Raw genomic sequence first — 19,772 nt, 5'->3', positions numbered from 1 at the left:
TTTTCCAAGTGAGAAAGTTCCTGTTTTTCCAAGTGAGAAAATTCCTGTTTTTTCAGTCTCAGTGAGAAAACCATATAACAGACATGAATTGCTGTTGACATCCGTAAATGTGACAAAGTTCCTGTTTTTTCATTCTCACTGAGAAAACCATAAAACAGACATGAATTGCTGTTGACATCCATAAACCACGTGGTCCTGTCACCCTGTTTTTCAAATTCTCACTGACAAAAACCATTAAACATCCATGAAAAACATCAAATAAATCGACCAACACACATAACCATCCAAGAAAACATACATAAATGTGACAAAATTCCTGTTTTTCAAATTCTCATTGACAAAAACCATAAAACATCCATAATTTGATGTTGACATCCGAGAAAAACATCAAATAAATCGAACAACACACATAACCATCCAAGAAAACAACCATAAATGTGACAAAGTTCCTGTTTTTTCAAGTGAGAAAATTCCTGTTTTTTCATTCTCACTGAGAAAACCATAAACCACGTGGTCATGTCACGAGTACTAGGGTCACTTCTACTAATGGCTAGTGCCCTTTTTAATAGTCGAAAGTGATTGGAAGGTACCTAACACCCCTTCTTCGCCCACCATTTGCCCAATCATATCCAATCAAAATTTTGGAATAGCCATTTTGTTCCACGCAGTTAAAGTTCAGGAAATTATACCTTAGAGCAGGACACTCCCCCCACAGTGTTCAGGGCAAGGGTTATAAGTTATGTCCTGGGGGTATATAAGGTTTTTCTTGATATGTTTGTCGTAGAAACTTGAAAAATGGCTCATTTGATTTGAAATTCAAAGGGCTAGTGCCCTTTTTAATAGTCGAAAGTGATTGTAGGGCAACTAACCCGCCTCTCATGCCCACCTTCTCCCAAAACACATACAATCAAAATTTTTGGATAGCCATTTTTTCAACACAGTTGAAAGTTTTGGAAATTAGGCCGTTATGGATGACAACCTATCCCCCCCACAACCCTCAGCGCAAGAGTTTTAAGTTATGCCCTAAGAGCATGTAAGGTTTTTATTGAAGGCGATGTTGTAATAACATCCAAAACGGCTCATTCAATTGAAAATTGAAAGGGCTTTAATAATCAAAAGTGATTGAAGGGCAACTAGCCCCCCTCTCACGCCCACCATTTCCCCAAACACATCCAATCAAAATTTTGATTTATCCATTTTGTTCAATGTATTCGAAAGTTCTGGAAATTAGGTCTCATAGGATGATAACCCAATCAGAGTTTTCAGTGTAAGGGTTGTAAGTTATGCTCTGGGGGCATATTAGGTTTATATAGAAATTTCAAAAGGGGCTCATTTGATTGGAAATTGAAATTGCCCTTTTTAATATTCGAATGTGAGGGGAGAGTAATTAACCTCCCCCCCTTACGCCCTCCAGTTCCCCAAACACATCCAATCAAAATTTTGAGATAACCATTTTGTTCACCGTAGTTTTAAGTTCCAGAAATTAGATCTTTGAGGATGACAACCCCTCACAACCCTCAGGACAAGGATTGTAAGTTATGCCCTGGGGGCATATAAAGTTTTTATAAAAAGGGCTGTCGTAGAAACTTCAAAAAGGGCTCATTCGATTAGAAACTGAAATGCTTGTCCCCTTTTTAATAGTCGAAAGTAATTGGAAGGCAACTAACAACCGTTCCACGCCCACCATTTCCCCAAACACATACAATCAAAATTTTGAAATAACCATTTTGTTCCACGTAGTTAAAGTTCAGGAAATAATACCTTTGAGCAGGACAAAACCCCCACACAGTCTTCAGAGCAAGGGTTATAAGTTATGCCCTGGGAGTAAATAAGTTTTTATTGAAATCTTTATCGTAGAAACTTGAAAAAGGACTCATTTGATTTGAAATTCAAAGGTCTAGCGCCTTTTTTAATAGTAGAAAGTGATTTGAGGGCAACTAGCCCCCCTCTCTCGACCACCTTTTCCTCAAAAGCATCAAATCAACATTTTTAGATAGCCATTTTGTTCGGTGTTGTGGATTTCTAGATAGAAATTATGTTTTTGAGGAGGACACTCACACTTAGCCCTCAGGGCAAGGGTTGTAAGTTATGCCCTTAGGCCATATAGGGTTTTTTCTGAACACATCGTCTAAGAAACTTCAAAAAGGGCTCATTCGATTTGAAATTGAAATGGCCTGGGAATTAGGGAATTAGTTTTGAGAAAGTTTTGGGAATTAGGCTGTTAAGGATGACAACCTATCCCCCCCCCATAAACCTCAGGGCAAGAGTTTTAAGTTATTCCCTAAGAGCATGTAAGGTTTTATTGAAGGCGATGTTGTAAAAACATCAAAAAGGGCTTATTCAATTGAAAATTGAAAGGGCTATTGTCCTTTTAGTAGTCTAAAGTGAATGAAGGGCAACTAACCCCCCTCTCACGCCCACCATTGCCCTAAACACATCCAATCAAAATTTTTATATATCTAATTTGTTCTGGAAATTAGGTCTCATAGGATGATAACCCAATCAGAGTTTTCAGTGCAAGGGTTGTAAGTTATGCTCTGGGGGCATATGAGGTTTATATAGAAAGTTGTTGTAGAAATTTCGAAAGGGGCTCATTTGATTGGAAATTGAAATTGCCGTTTTTAATAGTCGAAAGTAAGGGGAGAGTAATTAACCCCCCTCTTACGCCCTCCAGTTCCCCAAAAACATTCAATTAAAGTTTAGAGATAACCATTTTGTTCAACGTAGTTGAAAGTTCTGGAAATTATGTATTTAAGGATGACAAACCACCCAGAGTCACCAGGGTGAAGGTTGTAAGTTATGCCCTAGGGGTATAAGGTTTTTAATGATAGAGCTGTCGTAAAAACTTCAAAAGGGGATCATTCAATTGGAAATTTTGAGGGCTAGTGCCCTTTTTAATCGTTGAAAGTGATTGGACGGTAACTAACCCCTCTCTCCCGCCCACCATTCCCCCAAACACATCCAATCAAAATTTTCATACAGCCATTTTTTTCAGCGTAGTAGAAAGTTCTTGAAATTAGGTCTGTGAGGATGGAAACCCCTCCCCCTCCAGCCCTCAGGGCGAGGGTTGTAAGTTATACCCTGGGGGCATATAAGGTTTTTATTGAAAGGATTGTCATAGAAACTTCGAAGGGGCTCATTTGATTGGATATTGCAAGGGCTAGTGTCTTTATTAATAGTTGACGGTGATTAGAGAAAGACTAACACCCCTCTCACGCCCACACTTTTTCACAAACACATCCAATCAAAATTTTGAGATAACCATTTTGTTTAACGTAGTTCAGAATTCTGGAAATTAGGCCTTAGAGGAAGACAACTACCCTCACAGCCCTTAGGGTAAGAGTTGTAATTTATGCCCTTGGGGCGTATAAGGTGTTTATAGGAAGTGTTGTTGTAGAAACGTAAAAGGTGTTTATAGGAAGTGCTGCCTACAGTAATTTATATTGAAGTTATTATATTTAGCTAGAAGGCAGCCAAATCGAGTTGTTTAACTTCACATCTAAGAGATACCACTTTAAATTCAATATATTAAAAATTTTCTCCGACGGGGAATCGAACATGGGTCTTCCGCATGACAGGCAGGGATAGTTTTATAATAAAGAACGAACACTTGCTCACAGTAACTAAAATAATAATTAATAGGAGTAGCTTCAGCTTTAGTGGCAGTACTATCATTAGTATATAAAAGATCGACCTGAAAATTACTAAAGAACAAATAACAGCATGTAATGGAGTTTTTAGTTGCCTGATTTTCTGTGTTTTTTTAATTTAAAACACGGGACAGATTATGGTTGAAAAAAAGCTGGTGAAAATTTTGTTCGAGCCGGAATTTGAACCAGTGACCTATGGATATCAATTTAACCTCTACAGTCCACAGCTCTACCTACTGATCTACAGAAGACTTACAGTAACATTTGACTAAACATTATATCCTGTATTTCCGGGTTGCAAAGGTGACTAGCAACCTAGTAAGAGACGATCACGTTCAATGTTAAGAAATATAATAATACAAAAATAGTCAGATCAAAATAAAAAGTACACTATTATAACCACCTTGTACAAAACCTTTATATAGGAAACTTTCTGTCCCTTTGCTTGAACAGCAAGGGAAATATATCAAACAGTTCGTGGTATCGAACTCTATAGTAAGAGTGACTCGTCTAAATAGTAACTGAAACTCTAAACAACGGAATTTTAATATCAATAGATACATAAAAAAAATATCAGATTTTATACTGATCTTAAATTACATTAAAGATGCCGTAGGATTTTTCCTTTTTTTACATAAAGGATCAATATAGCTGAGTACAAATTGGGATTATTTAAATTCAAATATTAAAAATCAGTTTTTAATTAATGATATTAGTAGTCAAATAGTTCATGGTAATGAAGTGTATAGTTAGAGTGACTAGTCTCAATGGTAACCGAAACTCTATAAAACAGAATTTTAATATCAATAGACACATCAAAAGAATTTTGTTTTTATGCTGATTTTAAATATTTAAGTTTCATCAACTTTAGTCTTACTGATCAAAATTATATTTAAAGACGATCATTAGAGGAACAAACCATTGCATATATTAGACTTTAGTTTTCTAAATTGGCACCGAAAACTAGAGAATTTTTCAAGCTCAAATTGACGCCGGTTTTCTCTTAAAAGCGGCGCTGATTTGGAAATCAGTTTCCAATACCAGCTAAGTGTGCCCAGCCCTTAAGATCTCATGCTAAAAAATGGGCCTATTTGTTCTCTTTGGGCCGTTTTTTCACTCATTAGTTTGCTAACATCTTACATCTTTTGTCAGAAAACGCTTAAAAATAAGAGGCCCGTTTTTTAGCACTAAGATCTTACATCTAAGATCTTACATCTTTCTGCAAAGATTATCGTTTTTTAACTCATCTTTGTTCTGAGATCTTACAGCTCACAGACGTTAGCAAAAAGTGTGAAGACCGCCACTGTTTTACCATATAGAACAATAGGCCTGTTTTTTAACTCGTCAATGTGCTAAGAACTTAAATCTTTTGTCAGAAAACGCTTAAAAGTGAAATATTTGAACAAAGATCTTACATCTTTGGTCATTTTTGTGGAAACGGTTTTCATCATTCTGCTCTGACCAGCGGTCTGAGAACAATGATGAGTAGATCATCAAAGTTCTCTCATCATTGTTCTATATGGCAAAACAGTGGCAGTCTTCACACTTTTTGCTAACATCAGTGAGCTGTAAGATCTTAGAACAGAGATGAGTTAAAAAACGATAATATTTGCAGAAAGATGTAAGATCTTAGTCCTAAAAAACGGGCCTAATGATGAGAGAACTTTGATGATCTACTCATCATTGTTCTCAGACTGCTGATCAGAGCAGAATGATGAAAGACGTTTGCACAAAAACGGCCAAAGATGTAAGATCTTTGTTCAAACATTTCACTTTTAAGCGTTTTCTGACAAAAGATGTAAGATCTTAGCACATTGATGAGTGAAAAAACAGGCCTAAAATCTTTGAACAAAGATCTTATATCTTTGGTCGTTTTTGTGCAAACATCTTTCATCATTCTGCTCGGATCAGCGGTCTAAAGAACGATGATGAGTAGATCATCAAATTTCTCTCATCATTGTTCTATATGGCAGAACAGTGGCGGTCTTCAAATTTTTTTCTAACATCAGTGAGCTGTAAGATCTTAGGAACAAAGATGAGTTAAAAAACGATAATCTTTGCGGAAAGATGTAAGATCTTAGTGCTAAAAAAAGGGCCTATTGTACCAGTTCTTGGGAACTATAGCTGCGTTCGTTTTCGTCGTTCTATGGAAATCAAATCCTGGGTTTTGCAATTAAGCCGTTCGTTTTCGCCGTTCTATGAAATGTTTTGCTTCTAAGCCGTTTTTTGAAATGCCGTTCTTCGTTCTTAGCACCGTCGTTCTTTGAACGACGAACTGAGCCTCATACTCAGTTAAACAACTTTAGTTTTACTTTTGGGCGCCAAGTTTTAAAATAAAAAAAAAAACTTGACAGAAAACAAATTTATTGATTTATTTAATTTTGTAGATTTTTTTGATGGGGTTTTTCATTTAAAAAATGGTAGTGATTTGTTTTTCGTATATGTTTTTCGTTAAGTTGACCCTCTTCTGATTTCTAAGTGTTAAAAATTTGAAATTTTTATTGAAATTATTTGATTATTTTTATCCTATTGTATGAAATTTTTATCCTATTATTTGATTAAAATTTCAAGCCATATCAATATTTTCTTTTCAAAACTCAGGAAATGTATTTTTAGATATTTAAAACCTCATAAATTAGGATTGAGCAAAGTTGTGAAGCTGAAAACAGGCTTTTTGTACTTCATTTAAGCAAAAGACCTGTTTTGCATGGTTCCACTTTTATAACACAAAAATCTTTAAAGGTCAGCAAAAGTCACTGCCCTATAAAGGAAAAAGAGTGGAGATAGATTCTTGAAAACACCTTACCGGAGCATACTTTAGCATATAGACCCATCCCGCAAATTTTTTTTTTCTTAACCTAACCCCTTCCCAAAATATGAAAAAAGCAACTGAACTAGACTTTTACCAAAAACTTCCATTTTCCTTGTGTCCAATAGACCTTGTGTAATAAAAAAAACACTGAATAACTGCCTTCTTAAAAAAAATCGATGGACAAGGGAATGAAATACGTCCAGACTTACTTTTCCTATCTCTAAGTCACCATTAGCAAGTGCAAAACATATCTGTGATCTTCCTGAAATAAAAACATCTTCTGCCACAGCTTCCAGTAGGAGCTCATTGTCAGAGTAACTTAACTCTATTGCTTTTTTTGCTACATTCACTAGTATATCTTCCATTTTTGTTTTACTGTTTGATTGAAATTTTATCTGTGGCTTTGAAGTTTTATCTGGCTAAGGAAAGCTCTTATAAGCCGTTTTTTTAGCTAAAACGACATTATTAGAACGGCAAAATAAAACGCAATTTAAGAATAAAACCGAAAAAATATTCTAAGGACTAAGAACGACAAACGGCGAAAACGAACGCAGATTATGTTACCGCTTACAGAAATCAACGCTGCTTTAGGAAGAAAAGAATTCAAAATCTAAAATTTTGGGAATTAGAATTCATTCAAAATGTTTAGCTCTACTAGTGGTTTTTTTAAATGCAACTGAATAATGAGTGACTCAAAGAATGAGCTGCTGCATATGGGGGATATAGTTACCCTCTATGCTGATTCAACAGAGACTGGTTTCCTGAGCACTCTTGGGTGAGTTTTACACATAGCCTAAAGAGAGTTTCCTGACTTTCCATCTTTTCTTGATGAGTTTAAAAAATATTTTGGCATTTGCCTATAGAGCTTATTAGAGAGAAGGAAACATGTTGAAAAAACAATTGTTACTTCATAATCTATGCAGGATAAAAAACCAGTAGCCTATCCAATTGAGCTGAATTATGTAAAACTAAAATCTCCACTCCTTGTTACTAAAGAGGAATTGAGGGTAAATATCTACCAAATCATATTATTGACTTACGCTTAAAGTGAATATACCACTTGTTGCCTTTTTTTATGCTGATTACGAATATAATAATCATTTCTATCGGAAATGAATTTCAGCCCACCCTATATATGCCAATTCAGGGTATATATTTCTACATTAGGGGGGTAAGGGCAAATTTTGTTTCTGATGTAAATAGGAGGGAAGTTTAGACTTTAGCCCCCCCCTAATGTAGCAATATATAACTTGAATTGGCATGTATAGGGGGGGGGGGGGGGTTGAAATTCATTTCAAATAGAAATGATTATTATATTTGTAATAAGCATAAAAAAGGCATCAAGTGGTATATTCAATTTATGCGTTAGTCAATAATATGATTTGGTAGATATTTACCAAATTGAGAAGCATTGTATATATTAATTAATAGCTAAAAATCTATGCTATCCATCTATATGGTTACTAATACAACTATTTAAGATCAAATGCTAACAATTTTCTAAATGACTGAATTGGTATATATACCCTGAATTGGTAAATATATAGGCTACCCTCAATTGGTATATATAGGGGTGGGGGTAGTTCATTTCTGATGAATGCTTGTTAAATTTGGATTCAGGATGCAATTCTGACAATAGAGGTAGGTTTATTTCATAGCTACCTGAATAGTCTGTTAATGTAGCCTAAACCTTATCCAAAATTATTAGTTTAATTAGTTTATTGACTTACCAGTAATTTTTTGTTGTTCATATTATTGACTTACAAATAAAGTAAACACACCACTCAATGCCTTTTGTTTGTTCTTTCCAAATATAATAATCACTTTTGCTGCAAATGAATTTTACCCCTACCCCTATGTATACCAACTCAGGGTATATATTTGCACATTAGGGGGGGGTAAATCTCTTTCTGATGCAAATGAGAGGTAAGTTTAAACTTTTAAGATGTAAATTTTAAATTTTTAATTTATGCTGACAAATTATCAGTCAAAATTTAAGCAAGAAGGCAGGGCTCTTGTTACTGCCCTCACATTGCATCATGCTGTAGTAAAATAGGAGTGGTCCAAAAACCTATCTCTATTTTTTCAGAATGCCAAAGAAAAGTGGTCTTTCCCAAAAAGAGGTCTTTTACCCTATGCCCAATGAATAATGTCTAAAAATGTCTATTCTGTAGAATGTAAAAATAATATCCAACCATGCTTAAGTTTTATATAAATTAGACTATCTAACTAGTTAATTAATTAAAAAGTCCTTTTAAGTAAACAAGCATTAGCCAACAAGAGAAATAATTGAAATTTAAGATAAAAATAATTTTAGCTCACTACCCAGATTCAATAAAGCATGAGAGCCAACTTTTTGTCTAATTCTAATGTCTAGGAGGGGATTCCATGTCTTGCAAACTGTTCCTTGAGCTTAGTGATTATGGCTGCAGATGTCATGGAATGTAATTTATCAAAATCTCTGCTATAGTAATCTACTGTAAAATAAATTCATTGAAACAAGTCAGATGCTATGTGTTCCCAAGGTAGTGACAGGATTTCTGAGCAAATCATAGGCTTTTTTGGTTACAATTCATTGTTTTTGTGCAAACTTTACAGTTTTGTACCAATGTTTCTATGTCTTTATTCAGTCCAGGCCAAAAAATGACCATTCTTGCTCTTTGCTTAGTTTTATCTAGGTCAAAGTGGAACAAATGAAGTTTATGCTGGATGTTTTGTTTGACTAATGTGTAAGATATATGAAGCAACACAAAACCAACCAAAAACATTTGAAGAAAAATCTTAGAAAACCCAAATATACATTAAATGAGCAAATAATAATACCACATCCACAAGCAAGAAATAAGTATAAGTTCATCTAGTAATGTAATATATCTAGTAATGTTGATGATGGTGATGCAATTCATTCACAGTGAAATGAAATACCAGTGAATAAACTATCAAATTAAACTGGCCTCTGTCAGATAATTCTAGACCTTTGACTACCAAATTAATCAGAAGAAAATCTTCTACCTGAAGAAAGTAACTGCATTTCTTGAACATTATTCTATCCTGAGATATTAAGCTTTGAAATTTCCCTTGTTATAGCCTGTTTTAAAAAAAAAACATGTTTGGCTTCTGACAGGGTTGCTGCCAGCTCAAAAATAAAATCTGGTTTTTCTTCTAAAAAAATACTGGAACACTTTGTGCCCAAACTGCTGCCTAAACCAAAGTGTCCCAGAGAGAGCCCCCAGAAAAATGTGGACAGATGCCTGTTATGTACTTTAGACCTAGTAGAAGACTCTAATGCATTAGTTTATGATGGGTGTAGGAAATGGATGTGTTGTGACTCACTGAAAATATCCAATGCAGAGTATGAACTTCTTGTGAAAATGCAGGAGAAAAATGGTTTCAAATGGGACTGCTTGGTATAAATCAAGTGAGACCACCCCTAAATCAATTATCCCCCCCCCCCCCCCAACCCGCAGCTACTATCCAAGATATTACTTCAGTGATCATGCAAGCAATAGGAAACCTTCAGAGTAGTCTTGCCAATACCATTGTGCAAACTGAGAGTGCACTTAGATCTGAGCTAGGTTCTATAAAAGACAAAGTGAATAGTATGGAAGTAGCGCTATTCTCAAAATATGGTGTGGATGAAACAAAGCAAATTGTGGAAGCAGAAGTTCAAGCACTTAGTGCTAACTTTCAGCAGTTGTTAGAATCCAAAGTAAAACAGATCATCCATGCTGAAAAAGACAGAGAGCCACAGAAAAACAACATTGTTGCATATAGTATTGATGCTTCCATTGATGACACTAGCACTCTCAAGCAGTTTTTATCAACCAAGTATGGAATCAGTTGCTGTTCCATAACCAATGTCCATTGCCTAAAGCAGAATGTACAGTCTAGTGAATCAACCCAGAATACAGCACCATCCCTTTTGTTTACTGTGTCATTGTTTCAGATAGGCCTAACAAAAAAAAAAACAGATCTTGAAAGAGTATTACTCAAGAAAAGGAGCAGTACAGATCTGCCATGATTGATCAAAACAGGATCAAGAGAGATATAAAGCACTTGTTGCAGAGCTTAAGGACAGAACAGCTGGAGGTGAACAAAACCTTGTATTCTGTGACTTATGGATTGTGTCAAAAAACCCAGGAAGTGGAGGAGAAAACCCTCCTCCAACCCCAATGCAGAACTCCAAGCTGTGAACTGGGCAAATAATGTAAATATATGTGGTACAAAACATGTTAGTGCTATTTCTATGAAAAGACTCTCATCCATGACTAGTGACAGCTCATTGGAAAGCAAAACAAGCTCTGGAAGCTACTACACTGCTAACTCAAAAGTGCCAGTGGCAACTATAAGTGGAACAGATGAGGACTTGGGTCAGCCAAGCAGCAGGACCAACAACCAGATTAAGCAACACCAGAAACAAGTAAGTCCAGATTTTTCTGCTCTAATTGCTAACATAGACCAACTTCCTAACAAATTGATTTAGTTGAAATCTGTGATTTATTCCAAAAATTATGATCTGGTCCTATTGACTGATGTTTGTCCCAAGTCTAGTAGCAACAGGCTTGAAAATTCCCATGTTAAGATTCCAGCATATGCTTTCATGTCTAGCCTACAGTCTCCAGAATGTAGGCATCATACATTTGTGCTATTCAAGACATGTTATAGTATTCTGTTATTATGTCTCCCAGGTAACTCACAATTTGTCAAATCTGTTTGGTTTGACCTGTGTGATGACAGCAGTGGAGTAATAACCAGAGTAATAACACGGCTGTATTTATAGAAGCCCATCTGCCTCAGATTGCCACAACACTGAGCAGACAATAGCAACAATGCTGCATAAAGCAACTATGAATTCCATGGGGAACCTACTTATAGCTGATGATTTTAACTTCCCCGACCTTATATGGAAAGAGGGATACCTGTACTTACAAACAGTGGCAGAAGCACTACAACCTTAATCTCTACCAGATTGTTGAACAAGCTACTAGAGGTCAACTTTTCCAGAGACTAACTCTACTGGACCTAGTGGTCCTATGGGATATAGACCAGCTTCAGAACATAAATTACTTACCCCCTCTAGGAAAGAGCAATAATTTAATCCTAGATGTGAATCTATCATTTTGTAAGATAAAAAATGATTACATAAAGAAAACTTAAGTAGATTACAGGGCAATCAGAAAAGAGCTGGAAGGCATAGTTTGGTCACCTTTACTTCTAGGGGACATCAACCAGCAATGGGCTAACCTAAAGGACAAGCTACTTACACTTAAAAAAAAGTACATGTCAGTAAAACACATGCCAAAGCCCAAAACACTGCCTTTCATGACCCCCAAGATATGCAAGGGAAGAAACAGGAGAGGATGGTACTGGAGAAATTACAATAAAGGAGGGAAAGAAGAACAATACCAGAAGTTTGAAACAAACTAAAAATCCTAACTGAACAACTTTATGCAAGTTACAAGTCCAAGCTAGCTGATGATAGTAAGAATAACCAAAAGAAGTTCTGGAAGTACATATCTAGTAAGGACCATAGCAGATGGTCCATAAAAGCACTCAGTATGGGTGATAACAAGGAAGTGACCATCTTGAAGGACATTGCCAAACTCCTCAACAGGCAGTTTGTGTCAGCTTTCACCAATGAATCAGGTGGCCCTCTTCCTTATAGCCCATCATACTACATCCCTAATCTGGTGCCACCTATTCTGCTCTCCTCCCTCCTGTCATCAAAAAGCAACTTGAAGTGCTAGATGTCAACAAGTCTGCTGGTCCTGATAATTTGCACCTAAGACTATTGAAGGTGCTTGCCAAAGAAATTGCACAACTGCTATGCAATATATTCCAACTGTCACTTGACTTGAAAAAGGTACTCATGGACTGGAAGCTGACCCATGTCACCCCAATACTCAAGAAAGGTGACCACACCAAAGCCAAAAACTACAGACCCATCAGTCTGACCTCAGCAGTGGCAAAAATCCTTGAGTGGATTGTGAATGGTGAGATTCTGACACATCTCCATACCAATAATATAATTTCCCCCAACCAGCATGGCTTTCAGCCAGGAAAATTGGTTGTGACCAATCTCCTTGAGACATACAGCATTATAACAGATCACCTGAACAAAGGAATCCTTGTGGACCTGATTTTACTGGACCTAGCCAAGGCTTTTGACAAGGTACCACACAACTATCTCAGATTGAAACTTTTGGCAGCAGCTACCCATGCAGATGTGATTGATTGGGTCACGCACTTTCTGACTGGTCGGACATAGGAGGTTTGACTCTTCACAGCTAATGGCAACAAGGTTTTCTCCAAACCATGTAATGTTGTAAGTTGAGTTCCCCAAGGTACTGTTTTGGGCCCTACCCTTTTCCTCATATACATAAACAATTTGGTGAACAGAACAGAAACAACATCACTCTATGCTGACAACTCCAAGCTGTTTGGGCCTGCAAATCAACAAAGTCTACTGTGTGACCTTCATAAAATCCATACATGGGTACAAGATTGGCTAATTGTTTTCAACACAGTGAAGTACAGTGTCCTTCACTTTGGAAGCAACAACCCCTGTCACCAGTACAACATGTCCAATCCCAATTCACTGGCTGAATTAGTACTAAAGACAAGTCCCAAAGAAAGAGATCTAGGAGTGCTGATAGATGAACAATTGAAGTTCCATGGCCACTGGTAACAAGCAGTTTCAAAAGCAAATTCAAGCCTCAGTCTCCTCAAATGCATCATAACCAGCCGTTCCCATACAGTCTTTCTAAGGCTATAGCTAGGCCTGTTTTGGATTTTGGTACAAATCTCACCTCCCCTGCCTATAAGAATGATACCAGTTTAATCAAAGGAGTACAGAGGCGTGCCACAAAGTGTATAGCTGGCCTACAAGATCTCCCATACAACAAGAGACTGGAACGCATGCAGCTGCCAACACTTGTCTTCAGACGCTGCTGTTGTGATATGATGCTTTCCAGAGACTAACTCTACTGGACCTAGTGGTCCTATGGGATATAGACCAGCTTCAGAACATAAATTACTTACCCCCTCTAGGAAAGAGCAATAATTTAATCCTAGATGTGAATCTATCATTTTGTAAGATAAAAAATGATTACATAAAGAAAACTTAAGTAGATTACAGGGCAATCAGAAAAGAGCTGGAAGGCATAGTTTGGTCACCTTTACTTCTAGGGGACATCAACCAGCAATGGGCTAACCTAAAGGACAAGCTACTTACACTTCAAAAAAAGTACATGTCAGTAAAATACATGCCAAAGCCCAAAACACTGCCTTTCATGACCCCCAAGATATGCAAGGGAAGAAACAGGAGAGGATGGTACTGGAGAAATTACAATAAAGGAGGGAAAGAAGAACAATGCCAAAAGTTTGAAACAAACTAAAAATCCTAACTGAACAACTTTATGCAAGTTACAAGTCCAAGCTAGCTGATGATAGTAAGAATAACCAAAAGAAGTTCTGGAAGTACATATCTAGTAAGGACCATAGCAGATGGTCCATAAAAGCACTCAGTATGGGTGATAACAAGGAAGTGACCATCTTGAAGGACATTGCCAAACTCCTCAACAGGCAGTTTGTGTCAGCTTTCACCAATGAATCAGGTGGCCCTCTTCCTTATAGCCCATCATACTACATCCCTAATCTGGTGCCACCTATTCTGCTCTCCTCCCTCCTGTCATCAAAAAGCAACTTGAAGTGCTAGATGTCAACAAGTCTGCTGGTCCTGATAATTTGCACCTAAGACTATTGAAGGTGCTTGCCAAAGAAATTGCACAACTGCTATGCAATATATTCCAACTGTCACTTGACTTGAAAAAGGTACTCATGGACTGGAAGCTGACCCATGTCACCCCAATACTCAAGAAAGGTGACCACACCAAAGCCAAAAACTACAGACCCATCAGTCTGACCTCAGCAGTGGCAAAAATCCTTGAGTGGATTGTGAATGGTGAGATTCTGACACATCTCCATACAAATAATATAATTTCCCCCAACCAGCATGGCTTTCAGCCAGGAAAATTGGTTGTGACCAATCTCCTTGAGACATACAGCATTATAACAGATCACCTGAACAAAGGAATCCTTGTGGACCTGATTTTACTGGACCTAGCCAAGGCTTTTGACAAGGTACCACACAACTATCTCAGATTGAAACTTTTGGCAGCAGCTACCCATGCAGATGTGATTGATTGGGTCACGCACTTTCTGACTGGTCGGACATAGGAGGTTTGACTCTTCACAGCTAATGGCAACAAGGTTTTCTCCAAACCATGTAATGTTGTAAGTTGAGTTCCCCAAGGTACTGTTTTGGGCCCTACCCTTTTCCTCATATACATAAACAATTTGGTGAACAGAACAGAAACAACATCACTCTATGCTGACAACTCCAAGCTGTTTGGGCCTGCAAATCAACAAAGTCTACCGTGTGACCTTCATAAAATCCATACATGGGTACAAGATTGGCTAATTGTTTTCAACACATTGAAGTACAGTGTCCTTCACTTTGGAAGCAACAACCCCCGTCACCAGTACAACATGTCCAATCCCAATTCACTGGCTGACTTAGTACTAAAGACAAGTCCCAAAGAAAGAGATCTAGGAGTGCTGATAGATGAACAATTGAAGTTCCACGGCCACTGGCAACAAGCAGTTTCAAAAGCAAATTCAAGCCTCAGTCTCCTCAAATGCATCATAACCAGCCGTTCCCATACAGTCTTTCTAAGGCTATAGCTAGGCCTGTTTTGGATTTTGGTACAAATCTCACCTCCCCTGCCTATAAGAATGATACCAGTTTAATCAAAGGAGTACAGAGGCATGCCACAAAGTGTATAGCTGGCCTACAAGATCTCCCATACAACAAGAGACTGGAACGCATGCAGCTGCCAACACTTGTCTTCAGACGCTGCTGTTGTGATATGATGCTTAACTACAAGTATAAGGCGCAACCAAAGTACCCCCTTTTTACCAAACATTCAAGTCAGCACCATACAAGAGGACACTCACAAAAGCTGTCAAAACGTTCTGTCAATAGACAAACGTGGCAACACTTCTTTTCCATGTGTGTTGTCAACAATTGGAATAGTCTTCAAGCTGAAACTGCTACTCTACCCACAACTGTGTCCTTCAAGTCCAGACTGGACAAGGAATGGAATGACAAGCCATGGAAATATGAGTGGGACTGTCTGTCCCACTCAACTACCAACTGATGCCAACTTTATCATAATGAGTGTCTTGCAAGGAGACTGATGCCACTTTGGGCTTAAATTCCATTGCTCCAGCTCCAGCAGACCTCTCTTATGGTGTGTCACTGGGCCCTAACACAGTGACAAAATTTTGCCATCATTGACCCAGAGCACAACAGATCCTGTATGGACCTTAATTGCTCTGAAGTGCAAATTATATATATATGTATATATATATATATATATATATATATATATATATATATATATATATATATATATATATATATATATATATATATATATATATATATATATATATATACATATATATATAATAAAGTCTAACATATGTTATTATCCACCTTGTTAAATATTCAGGCTGTGAAATTTGCTCATTCTTTATTGAACTAGGTAGATAATTAGTATGTAACATAGAAAATCAAATATTCAGCTAGGTAGGTATATGTGTAAGATTCTTGGAAGTACTATTATTTTTGTAGGTGGATATTTTATTTTGATACTAATTATAGTTGGATATTATTTTTACATTCTACAGAATATAGTTTTTTAAAGAATATCTATTGGTCTCCTCCCTAAATATAGTTAACACATTTTGCATGTCCTTGCTATACTTTACCCCCCAAACCTGCCCTCCACTAATGTGAAAATATATAGTCAAAATTATATATTTCTATCTTAAGATACAAATTTGGTACTGTTCAAATATATCTACAGCATGCAAGACATAGGTTAGTTTATGTATTTAATATATGCTATGCTTTAGCCCCCCCCCCTAATGTGCAAATATATAGCCCACAATTGTTCATAAACTATTATATTTTCATCATATTCTGTTTTATTTCATTAGCATTAACCAAACTTCTCTTCTTGCGTGTTTTACAGATATTAGAACAGTACCAACATTTCTTACTTCATAATTTGCAGAATAATCATAGTCTAGTTAACACATTTTGCATGCAGCCTTTCAATATCTTACCCCCATTTGCCCTCCCCTAATGTGAAAATATATAGCCCAGATTGTATATTTCTTATCTTAAGAAAGCAATTCTTACTTAATAGTATGCAGAATAATCATAGTAAATACATTTTGCATGTAGCCTTGCCATTCTTTACCCCCAAATTCCCTGACATGAAAATATATAGCCCATATTTCCTGTCTATTCTCCCTCTGCGCCTCAGTTGTCTCAACCTGTGTACCTGTAAATTGAATCAACTGTGACAAAAAAAAGCAAAAACAAGTTACAGGTGGCAGAATGTGTTGAAAATATATAATTTGGGGTATATATTTGCACATCTTGGGAGTAAAGTATAGCAAGGTTGTGTGCAAAATGTGTTAACTATGATTATTCTGCATATTATGAAGTAAGAATTGTTTTCTCTCGCATGTTTTCTTCTCTCCAGTTAGTTCTCTAGACAAATACCCAGTGTTGAATTCTATAAATATATATGGTTAAGATGCAGAATAAGGAGTCTACAGAAGGATATATGCTAGAACAAAGAGAGACAATTTTAATTTGCTAATTTTATGCTTTTTTATGGTTGAAGTCAAATTTATGACAATTTATTTCCAACTCTCTAATGATTCCATAATGGCTATAGCCTTAGACCAACAATACTTTAATGCCCAAATTCATAAATACTTTAATAATGCCCATAACCCACAGACTTATGATGTTATAACAGACCTGATTGATCAGGGGATACCTGTGGATGTCTTGTTGCTTGACCTTCCAAAGGCATTTGACCAAGTTCCAGATGCACACTTGAACAAAAAACTTATCTCATGTGGAAATGCAGACCTTGTGGGCTAGATCTCAGCTTTTCTTACAGATAGAACACAGAGAGTAATGCTTTTTACCAATGAATGAGTCCTACCCTATTCAGTATCTATATAAATGATAATTTTCAATTAACTACAAATCATCTAACACTCTATGCTGAGAAATCAATGTTGTTTGGTAGAGTCAATCATGAGTCACTGTAAGCAGATCTTGTAGACCATATTCAAAAGTGGACCATATTCAAAACTGGGCAACAATATTGACAAATATTGACAAATGTAGTGTTATTCATTTTGGCAAGTCCAACCCAGGTTTCAAATTGTAGCGATGAAAAATTAGTATTAGAAATTCTGATGTCTTAGAGCTTTGTTTCCACGGCATGATCAGATCTGACTTCATAGACACGAATAATTATAGGCTAACAGGGGTTAGAAACATTTTTCCAAGCTGTGGCGATGACAACTTTTAGTGTTTGTAGGGATGAAAAAATGTGGCCTCTCCTTTCTCGAGCTATCTGGAGATCTAATTCCCTTAAGAGCATTTAAGTTGGAGACATACGAACTAATTATCTATCATCAGGCTGTATGCGGACACATAAAATGAAATAAACACAAATAAAAATGGCAATAGGGTTATTGAACTTAAATGCATAGTTGCAAAGCAATGGGTCACTTCAGATGACAATAATGGTTACAACGATGTAAGAATTCTGTCTCAATGGTCCTAAGTCTAGTTAACGAATTCTCCCAAATCTGACTTACTAATGGTTTTTAAAAGCACATCTACACCCCAATTAAATATAGCTTTTCAGTCCTGCATCGTGAGGACTCGCTCGCCATTGGCCCAAAAGAACCAAAGATCTAAATCTTTCTTCCAATATTCTCTTTTGAATATTTTTGCTGATTCAGGCGTTCACACGGTTTTGCCATTTAAACTTCCTGAGAAATATTGTAGGTAGCATATTTTTTATTTCTCACTCTCTTAGCGGAATCTTAAGCCTGGATAGTGCTGTTCTTTGTCTGGGGTGACTGCACTTTTCCTCTTTGCTGATGAAGGACTTCATTTTTGAAACTAGGTTTAACTTAACTATAGGAAATCGGAATTATCTTTAGAAAGAAGGAACTTTATTTTGGTATTTTAAATACATCGCATGTATTTTAAATACATCCCCTCCCTCCCAAGAAGAAACAAACCAGAAACACTACCAGGAATCAATCCCTTAACCAACAAACAGGATGCACTACCTAAAATGCAATCCCCAAATATATGCTTATTCATTCTAAACTGTAATGCAGTTCAGGCCATGAACATACATCAACTACAGAAAACAAAAACTATTGCAGAATTGGCAAAAATCTACATCCCAGATGATCTGCTCATTCAAGCAAAAAAAGATCTTGCTTTACTTTTAACAAAGCTGAACATTGATACACAGTAATATGAAGAATAAATAAAAAACACAACATTTATCAATACTCCAATGGAATGTAAGATCACTCACAGAAAATAAGCTAAATGAACTAATATCATTTATGAATAATAATTCCATTAATATTTCTTTCCTCCAGGAAACTCATTTAAACCAAAATCAACAAATAAAGTCTCTGGGATATACTATCCTGAGAAAGGATAGATCTTCAGAGAGAAAAGGAGGTGGTGTAGCTTTATTAGTTAATAATAATATAAAAATTTTTGGCATCAATTTTCCAGATTTTGAAAATGATGTTGATGTAATTGGTATAAGTGTTTGGCAGAAAAATTTAAAAACCTACATAATAAGCTTTTATAACCCTAATGGCCAAACTACAGATGCCAAGGATTTCTTTAATTATGTAAATAAATCTAATATGTTAAAAAATATCATTATTGTGGTGATTTCAATGCCCACAGCCTTTTGTGGGGGAGTAAACCAGCAAATAAACCTGGTAAATTTATTGAGCATATGACTTTAAATAATAATGAATTAGCTGTTGCTACCCCTCCACACCTGAAGACATATTTTAACCCTACAAGTGGCAAACCGTCCACAATTGATCTACAAATTGCGTCTTTAAGTTTTTTGAATAAAATTGACAAATATTAAACTGATAGTCTATATACAGACCCCTTAGCTAAAGCTTGATTCCTTAATGAACCTGCTGAAACTTCATCTCATACCTCCAAATATATCAACACTAAAGCAAATTGGTCTATTTTCCAAAATAAGCTAAGTGATGAAATTATAAGTTTCAACCAAAGTTCATGCATTTCTAACACAACAATTGACACACATGCTGAAGCCTTGACATCTTTACTAATAAATACAGCT

At 36.3% G+C, this 19,772-nt stretch overlaps 2 protein-coding genes across 3 annotated transcripts in view; one reads left to right on the top strand and one right to left on the bottom strand.

The window, feature by feature from the left end:
• LOC148951362 (nuclear valosin-containing protein-like) overlaps positions 1–6,841 on the bottom strand; it is a 77,202-nt gene extending 70,361 nt beyond the window's left edge. For both annotated transcript variants that reach the window (XM_089090262.1, XM_089090263.1), the window contains exon 1: positions 6,672–6,841. In XM_089090262.1, the coding sequence (XP_088946388.1) occupies positions 6,672–6,827 (156 nt within the window). In that variant the 5' untranslated portion in view covers positions 6,828–6,841. The remainder of the gene's footprint in view (positions 1–6,671) is intronic.
• Positions 6,842–7,064: 223 nt separating this feature from the next.
• Itpr (Inositol 1,4,5,-trisphosphate receptor) overlaps positions 7,065–19,772 on the top strand; it is a 244,336-nt gene continuing 231,628 nt past the window's right edge. Inside the window, exon 1 of the mRNA XM_089091077.1 lies at positions 7,065–7,237. Within this exon, the coding sequence (XP_088947203.1) occupies positions 7,146–7,237 (92 nt within the window). The 5' untranslated portion in view covers positions 7,065–7,145. The remainder of the gene's footprint in view (positions 7,238–19,772) is intronic.

This window comes from Artemia sp. Qi Xiang Cuo, chromosome 6 (assembly GCF_049724085.1).
Source record: "Artemia sp. Qi Xiang Cuo chromosome 6, ASM4972408v1, whole genome shotgun sequence".
NCBI classification, from domain to species: Eukaryota; Metazoa; Arthropoda; class Branchiopoda; order Anostraca; family Artemiidae; genus Artemia; species Artemia sp. Qi Xiang Cuo.
The sequence above is the reverse complement of the archived record's forward strand: the minus strand, read 5'-3'. Positions and strand labels throughout refer to the sequence as shown.